Source organism: Medicago truncatula, chromosome 4 (assembly GCF_003473485.1).
Source record: "Medicago truncatula cultivar Jemalong A17 chromosome 4, MtrunA17r5.0-ANR, whole genome shotgun sequence".
NCBI lineage: Eukaryota > Viridiplantae > Streptophyta > Magnoliopsida > Fabales > Fabaceae > Medicago > Medicago truncatula.
Window position 1 is genome coordinate 32,561,797 of NC_053045.1, and position 9,367 is coordinate 32,571,163.

Below are 9,367 nucleotides of genomic sequence, written 5' to 3' on the forward strand. Positions count from 1 at the left end.
TATGTGTCAACAACAATTTTCGAATTGAGTAGTTCCTTGTAAAATAAAAAAACTGATGATAATAGTTATCTTAATCTTTCTTTCAACCGAATCGTAGACTACCTAGCTTTCCAATGTGTAAGGGGAGGTGTGCTTTGAGGAACAACCACGCACAGTCAGTGCTCAAGCGACGGGGGAAGTCGATGCGCTTCCAGTGCCTTAATCCCTTACCAGGTTCTCCGTATTCTCTTTCTTCTTACATCCCATCTTAGGCTACTTGAATAAATTTGAACTTATGTTTGTCAATGTAACTGATTTTATATTTTTGTTACTCGTAACTTCTCTGCATTTTTTATTTTTTTTTTGTCTTGGAAGAAGTGGTAATCCACTAAAATTAAACTCATCCACAACTGTGAGGTCTCGGATTCGAACCCGGGTCACGACGTCGTGCCTTGCAATTTCATCATTTAATGATACATTACATTGGTAAAGAATTACTTGTTCACTATGACTATTATTATGACAATCTAGGTTTGTTTGGTAAAAAAATAGCCGATAGTTGATACACTAGCTTATAGCAGATGATTTATAAGTTAGCAATTGAATTTGTAGTGTTTGGTAAATTAGTTGTTCAAGTAGCTTATAAATATGAAATGACATAAAAAAGTAAGCATTTAATTAATATTTATTTTTTAAATTAAGATTGCAGGGGTAAAATAAAGATAAAAAATGATAAGCTATAAGCTACTTGAATTAGCTTATCAAAAACCGCTATAAGCTCAAGAAAATAAGATATAAGCTTGTGTAAAAATGACAATTAGCAAACAGGTCTCTTTTAATCATATGAGCTGATAAGGTATAAGCCATAAGCTCAATTTTATGTTTTACCAAACATTCACATAACAATTGTTAACTTATCCTTGATATTTAAATTTACTAGAAAAATAAAATGGTAGGAAAGCCTCGAGTTCATGATTTAACGGTCAGGTATGGTCATGAGAGTCCTAGTAGCATCATGAGCTCAAGGCTTGTAATAATCACATCACATTGATACTAGAACTCTAGAATACTAACACTATCAGAACCCAAATCAAAGTAGATGAGAAAAGTAGGGTTATCTTAAAATTTCCAAGTTCATTATGTTCCGTTTGACAGTCTCGAGAGGAGGAAATGAGAGGGCTTTGGGGTGGGGAGGGGAGGGAAAGAGAAAAATCTCACAGTTTATTTGAAAAGGAAATGCTTATGTTTAATGTATTTTATTTAGTTTTATTTTTGAGAGTATTATAAAAAGATGGAAGTGATTTGAATATTTTTTAAGCTCTTTAAAGTCCTCTTGCAGTACATTTTTTGAGTTCTCCAATATTAGGGGGAATTTGTATTATGAAGAGAAGTAAACCTCATATTCAAGTGTGTGGAATATCCTCTTTCCCCTTCCCTTTTCCCAAAGTCCTTCCATACAGAGTCTAATATGTTTATTGGATCCTTGGACACTGTACAGTTGCTAGATAATGGCTAGGGTTTGTTGTATTATAGAATGTTGCACTTATTTTTCAATAGTATAATGGCGGAGATTATAACCACCATTTTATACCATATGTATTGTGGCGCTCTATAGTAAACTGCCCGTCGCTTATAATTAACGGCAGCAGGGTTTGTGGCATTCTGGTAAACAACCACTCGTAAAAAAACGCTACTAAAATTGCCATTATTTGCAAAACAAACCTCCATTTTTACATGTCTGATTTGATTTGTGAGACTTGTAATATTTTGTTCTGGTTCTAAGGGTAGAATTCAGATTACATGCCTCTCTTATTGAATGATCTAAATGCTATAATTTCATTTATTTATTTTAACTAAAGTGGTAAAATGAAGATACACTGCATAATAATGATGCTGGCTGTTGTGGAAAATACGTTAGGAAATTGTGTAATGCAATTTGATCTCGTCTTGGTTGGTGTCATTATGGGTGATGATTTTGGTTGTAAACTTTTATGCACACTTTTGCTCATTATTAATATACTCCCTTTTGTTCTTGCAAAACAAAACCTGATCAAATCAATGATTCAAATTGCATTAGTTAGTGATAAGTATAAGCAAATTTTGACATTTAACTATGTTTGTATCCATCTTTATTCGCATAGTTTGTGCTTGATTCTTGTGATTTCAATTATATTCATGATCGTTCACACTCATACACTGTATGCATATAGTAGAAGTTCTATTGTTTTTAGTCATAGCAAACAAACTAATATGTTACTCATTATTCAATCAAAACTGTGTAATTCTTGAGAACATAGCATCCAAGGAGAGAATACTAAACTCATCATTTTATTGGTATGTAATACTGGTACAATTGTCGTATGTAGGTTTAATTAATTCCTTAAAATTTCATTAATCATACTACTGGTGGTCTATTCATTTGGTCTGCTATACTGCTATTTATTTGGATTCATCAATGTATATTATCTTGTGCATTCACTAGATTCAAATAATCAAATAATATTATTTGGTATCTAATTTTGAGCCGATTTTAGTGATAAGAAGGTAAAAACGAACAAAAAAAATATTTTCTTAAAAACAACTAAAGGAGAAAAATAAATACAAACTTATGAATTAACACCATGCATGCACAGATGCATTTGAATCAAAATAAGGCTCTTAATTCACTGTAAAGCATAGACTTTTTTATTAACAAAAGATTGAATACAAATTAACCACAACAATGCTGAATATAATTCATTGAAATTTTTTCAAATAATAGCCGGAAGCTTAATAGATGGGAGGCGGGGGTGAGTTGTAGAGGTAGGGATGATATGGAGGAGGTGATGGAGATGGTGGAGGTGGAGACTTGTAAATATAAGGAGGCGGTGGTGAAGGCGAAGGAGGTGGCGGTGACTTATAGCCATATGGTGGAGGAGGTGATGGAGAAGGTGGAGGTGGAGATTTGTAGTAGTATGGAGGAGGTGGTGAAGCTGAAGGAGGTGGAGGTGACTTATAGACATAGGGTGGAGGGGGTGAAGGAGATGGTGGGGGAGGAGATTTGTAAACATATGGAGGAGGGGGTGAAGGAGAAGGAGGAGGAGGGGACTTATAGACATATGGAGGTGGTGGTGAAGGGGATGGTGGTGGTGGTGACTTGTAGATATATGGAGGCGGTGGTGAAGGAGATGGTGGAGGAGGAGATTTATAAACGTATGGAGGTGGTGGGGATGGAGACGGTGGAGGTGGTGACTTGTAAACATATGGTGGGGGAGGAGAGGGAGATGGAGGTGGTGGCGACTTATAAATATAGGGTGGAGGAGGAGAAGGTGATGGTGGGGGTGGGGACTTGTAAACATATGGAGGAGGAGGGGAAGGGGAAGGAGGTGGTGGTGACTTATATACATATGGTGGAGGGGGTGAAGGTGATGGTGGGGGTGGAGATTTGTAGACATATGGAGGTGGTGGAGATGGGGATGGTGGAGGTGGTGACTTGTAGACATATGGTGGAGGGGGGGATGGAGATGGGGGTGGTGGTGACTTATATACATATGGTGGGGGAGGGGAGGGTGATGGTGGAGGAGGAGACTTGTATATATATGGTGGAGGGGGTGATGGTGACGGTGGTGGTGGGGACTTGTAAATATATGGAGGTGGTGGAGATGGGGATGGTGGAGGTGGTGACTTGTAGACATATGGAGGAGGAGGTGAAGGGGACGGAGGTGGTGGTGACATGTAAACATAGGGTGGGGGAGGTGAGGGTGATGGTGGAGGAGGAGACTTGTAGACATATGGAGGTGGTGGTGATGGAGAGGGTGGTGGTGGACTCTTATAGACATATGGCGGGGGAGGTGAAGGAGATGGAGGAGGTGGTGACTTGTAGACGTATGGAGGAGGAGGTGAAGGGGAAGGAGGTGGTGGTGACTTGTAAACATAGGGTGGGGGAAGTGAGGGTGATGGTGGAGGCGGAGACTTGTAGACATATGGAGGTGGTGGTGATGGAGAGGGTGGTGGTGGACTCTTATAGACATATGGTGGGGGAGGTGAAGGAGATGGAGGAGGTGGTGACTTGTAGACATATGGAGGAGGAGGTGAAGGGGAAGGAGGTGGTGGTGACTTGTAAACATAGGGCGGGGGAGGTGAGGGTGTTGGTGCAGGAGGAGACTTGTAGACATATGGAGGTGGTGGTGATGGAGAGGGTGGTGGTGGACTCTTATAGACATATGGTGGGGGAGGTGAAGGAGATGGAGGAGGTGGTGACTTGTAGACATATGGAGGAGGAGGTGAAGGGGAAGGAGGTGGTGGTGACTTGTAAACATAGGGCGGGGGAGGTGAGGGTGTTGGTGGAGGAGGAGACTTGTAGACATATGGAGGTGGTGGTGATGGAGAGGGTGGTGGTGGACTCTTATAGACATATGGTGGGGGAGGTGAAGGTGATGGAGGAGGTGGTGACTTGTAGACATATGGAGGAGGAGGAGAGGGAGATGGAGGTGGTGGGGACTTGTACACATACGGAGGAGGTGGTGAGGGAGATGGTGGAGGTGGAGATTTGTAGTAATAAGGTGGGTATTTGTGGACATATGGAGGTGGTGGCGATGGAGAAGGTGGAGGTGGGGATTTGTAGTAATATGGAGGTGATTTGAAATAATATGGTGGCTGTTGTCCATGACTTGGTGGTGTTGGTTGCGGATAGTTGTTGTTTGGTTGGCCGCCATAGTAAGGCTTATAATCATCAGCAGCGACACTGCTTGCAATTACGCAAAATGCTATTGCGTAGATGAGTTGAGGCAAATGCCTCAACCCAAATGAGGTTCCCATCTTTTTTAAGAATGTGTATTTCTGTACTCAGTTCCTTGGAAGAGTGATAGCTAGTTACTGTGATTGCTTATGTTTGCATTCCAACTCTTTATATAGTGTTGCCCAAGCTTGAATTATAAGATTTCTTAATTTCTCAAATGCATTAAGACAGCCTGGCTTAAAGTTTTAAATTATATTCTTATTTCGTGGATGGTGTGTTTTCTATACCTTTTGGTTTTTGTTCATGTCATTTTGTATATTAAAACTTGATGCATTGTGGTTTTTAATTGAATGAGTTAATGTTTTCCATAAACAAGCATGAGCAAGGTCAATGGAATGAGTAGGTGATGAATACAAAGTAACGCTGAATGAGTTATTTTTGAGAGATATGAACAACAAATATTTGTGAAAACGCGTCAAAGAAGGTGTATTTCAAATTAGTATATCCTTTGTCTTTTAGATAGAAGAATTGGCAAGCATGATTGAGAGCCCAAGTGTGAAACATATGATAAAGTCAAATTAATTCCAAATTTGCCAGAATTCTCTAATGTTCAAATGGAATAAAATATATGTAAAAGAAGTAAGTAGTACATTTAATCCAAATTTGGACTAAATACATATACAAATTTGCTTATAATATAATACATGTAATATGGAGTGATGCATCATTTTTAATTTACAGAATGTTGTGTATTTGATCGTTATTTGGATTTAATTTATTGGTCCAGAAAACCATATTTCTTATAAAAAATCAAAATTATCTTTTGTCAATGAATTAATAAACTACAATCTAATTACTTGTCTTGTCGATATGGTACTTATTTAATGAGAAATGGTTATATGTATTGTAGGAATATTTCGTTTTGATTTAAACAATGTAATTGACTTGGTGTATATATAATTACTGTCTATCTCAGTCGACCTACCTTCATATAATATTTTTATAATTCTTGTAATCGGTCATTGTATGTGCACATTTTAGCCTCTTCTTTAAAACAACCATAAGTTCTTATAATAAATCTTTGATCAGTTCCACCAAGAGTTCGACGGTGGAAAGGTTTGAAATATTAATCATTTCTTGTTTAATTTGGTGGTATACTAGTAATATGATATGATGTTTTTTATATTGTTTATTTGATTTAAGAAGACAAAACAAATACGTTAGTTATCACGTTAAATTGTGTATGATAATCCTAGTTATGTTTGGCGTAGCATATGGTCTTCTTGAATATTGCTGAAAATAGGTTAGTGGTGGAGAATTGGTGATGGTTCAAGTATTTCGATTTGGCATTCGCCTTGGCTCCAAAATGAGGCGAATGATAAAAGTTTTAATATTTAGCCATGAATCAATAGATACAAGTTATAACATATCATCTATACAAAAGAAGAAGAAACTGTGTACCTTGTATGTTTAAGGTTATGAGCGACCGCCATCAAGTTATGAGAGGAATAACTACCCTCATTCCGTTTAGCACCAGAATGTTCAGAATAGTTTTAACCGTCTGATGAGATGACATTTAAATAGCTAAACGACTGAGGGAAGGGACCTCTCATTGGGCTTAGTTAAATGGTCCAACCCATTACGATCCATTTAGAAAGAATAGTCCAATCACACATATTCATCATTAATTAGTGCTTAACACAATATACCATAATTTATATAATAACATTAACTTATAATAATTGATTATTGTCAATCCATAATTGATTAGTTAAATAATTAATCCAACAGCGAATCCTATTATATCAACTCCAACAATTCAACCCGTTGCAACCGCCACCGTAAGTCATTTAATTAATCCTCAAACTAGATCTTGGAATGAACCGCTGATTAGGAATAATTTTAATTTGAGGGATGTTGATGAAATTCTTAAAATACCTTTACTTCTCCGTGAGCAAAATGATGCAATTATTTGGAGGTTTGATAAGAAAGGTGTTTATTCAGTTAAAAGTGCATATCGTGTTTGTGTAGATGTGTTGATTAATAGAGATGAATGGAAAGTAGAAGGTGATTGGAATAAGTTGTGGTCTCTACCGATTCCTCCGAAGGTTAAGCATTTTATGTGGCGCCTTGGAAGGGACTGTCTACCGAATAGACAAAGGTTGAATTGTAAAGGAGTGGATTGTACCTCATATTTTGTCAATCTTACACAGAGTATAATTGGCACCTATTTCTTGTTTGTGTGGATAGTATAACATGTTGGCGGAAAGTAAATCTTTGGCCTTTGTTGAAAGAATTGATGGATGGGGCTAAAAGCTTTGGTGATGTCTTCACTCGCATGTGGCAGCGATTGTCAGTGAAACATTGGTGAGTTTTTCTATGACTTCTTGGAGTATATGGAAAAGACAAAATTTGCAATTGTGGGAAAACAAAATTGAATCACCAAATCAGATTTTGCAGCGTGCACAAGCAGTGCTTAACGCTTGGGGATGTGCTAGAAGAGTACATCAGACTCACACCATGACTCAACAACAAACACATGCCGCTGTGTGGCAACCTCCCAGGGTTGGTTTGTTAAAATGCAATGTTGACGCAGACATTAACTATGGTATTGTGTCTATATGTCTTAACTCAAACGGTAAAAATGTCAATACTGTTAGACGGGATTCCACAATCGGGGTTTGAAAGATGAATGTTAGCAAGGCACATTACTTTTCTTCGTTGAAATTTAAATAAGTTTTACTATTTTAAAAATAAAACACATATATATGTGGATTTTTCATAAATTTGATCAAACTTATTTGAATTTCCATAATTGAGTATATTATAATTTTTTTTTATTAGTATTTCTCAATTTAAGCGTAAAATTAGCTATATATGGAAGTCACACACATTAGTAGACAAATAATTTGGAGAGTCATTCTTCTAGCTTTTAGTTATATACTTCAATTCCCTAAAAAAAAAAAAAAGTTATATACTTCAATTAATCGGTATTTGGATTTTGGATGAACAAATATTTGCTTTTAGTTATATACTTTCAATTTAAAAATTGTGTCCCTAATTGTACCAAGTTAGTTGCAAGACATATATTTCTTTCTTGAAAGGAGGTTAGTTGCAACATATTATTCACGGTTTTTCAACGCATTCTGTTAAATAGTAACTATCAGAAATTCAACATGCATATTATATTATATGTTTGTCAAAAATAAATAAATGCATATTATATATACATAATTGTACAGAAGATTGCATATATTATTATTTTCCTTGCGGCTTCCTCAGACTCGGCAATGTCTCCGTTCTCATTTGCCAAAAAGTTGACAATATATGAAGCTTGAAGCACAAACATGACCATGAATGATATCAAACATCAATATGCGTCGGATATTGGACTACCTTCGATCAGATATATCGACAATAATATCATATTGTCTGGTTTAACATATACATATACATAAAGTTTGACTTATTTATCATTGGTGTGCGACAAAGAGGATCGTAAAACTTACACACAATTGTAAAGTCTCATGATCAAATTTGGACGAAGGTTTTCAGGCTAACAAGGTAGTACTTGGGTGATTGAGGTTGGTGATATTGGTGACATTGATCAACCATAATGTCATAGGTGTACAAAAAATAAAATATCCTTATGAAAGAGAAAGAAGAAAGTCACTTATTACATTATGGTTGACTAATGTCATCAATATCATCCAAGTGTTATCCTCACTACACGGTTGCCACAAGGTTCAACATATTATTCAAGATGAGTTCAAAGCTTAATTAATTTGTTTGACAATTAGTTGCTCCTGGTGCCCTGTACCCAACTCACCATTGAAGACTTCATTTTACATCGTGTTGAAAAAATGCTAATCAGAATTTTGAGAAATGGCCTCCATTCATTTCCTAAATATTCACATTTGTGTCCCACACTCTGAAAAATGATTAGGACTTAAAATGTTTTAGAAAAAAATTTGTTAGTACTATATAGTAAACATGGACAAAAAATAATGTTAAAAATTGAATTTTAAATCCTCTAAGAAAAAGATTAGGATTCAAAATATTTTAGAAAAAGATTTTGTTAGCACTATATTAAATTAAGAGTATTTTTGGAAAGAAAAATCCAACCCAAAAATGTTGAACGAGGTGGTTTTCTTTATATATATAGTATATATAGTATAGAATAAAGAAAATAATCTCTTTCAGCACTTTTAAGCTGACTCTTTCTCTTTCCAAAAATGCCCTTAATTTTCAATACAAATAACACACATGTTACAAATAAATAAGAATAAATTTAAATATTAAAAAATATGTAACAAACACGATATGAGTATATATTAGTGTATTTATCCGGCGTTGCCTGGGTTAGATATATAATTAAGTATGACCAAAATTTTGCATGTATGGTTGGTAGCAACAAATAAAATTCACCATGGACTGGTATGGGAAGAATATTTTAATGGATACACACAAATATAATAAAATAAACTATATTTTAAATACTCATAGAAGATTAATAGGTGCCTACGCGGATGAAATTAATGGGATTTTGTAAAATTATCAACTCATATAAAATAAAATAAATATTTTTGAAGTATTCAGACTCGCATAAATCCGTAGTTGTTGGTAAATTTATACAATTATCGCATTACTTAAATAAAAATCTTCTCTTCA

The 9,367-nt window shown here is 35.8% G+C and overlaps 1 protein-coding gene across 1 annotated transcript; it reads right to left on the reverse strand.

Moving 5' to 3' along the window:
• Positions 1-2,532: 2,532 nt before the first annotated feature.
• Positions 2,533-4,836, reverse strand: LOC25492573 (extensin-2). The gene has a single exon (XM_013600736.3). The coding sequence runs from the start codon at positions 4,774-4,776 to the stop codon at positions 2,749-2,751; it is 2,028 nt and encodes a 675-aa protein (XP_013456190.2). The 5' UTR covers positions 4,777-4,836; the 3' UTR covers positions 2,533-2,748.
• Between the last annotated feature and the right edge of the window lie 4,531 nt (positions 4,837-9,367).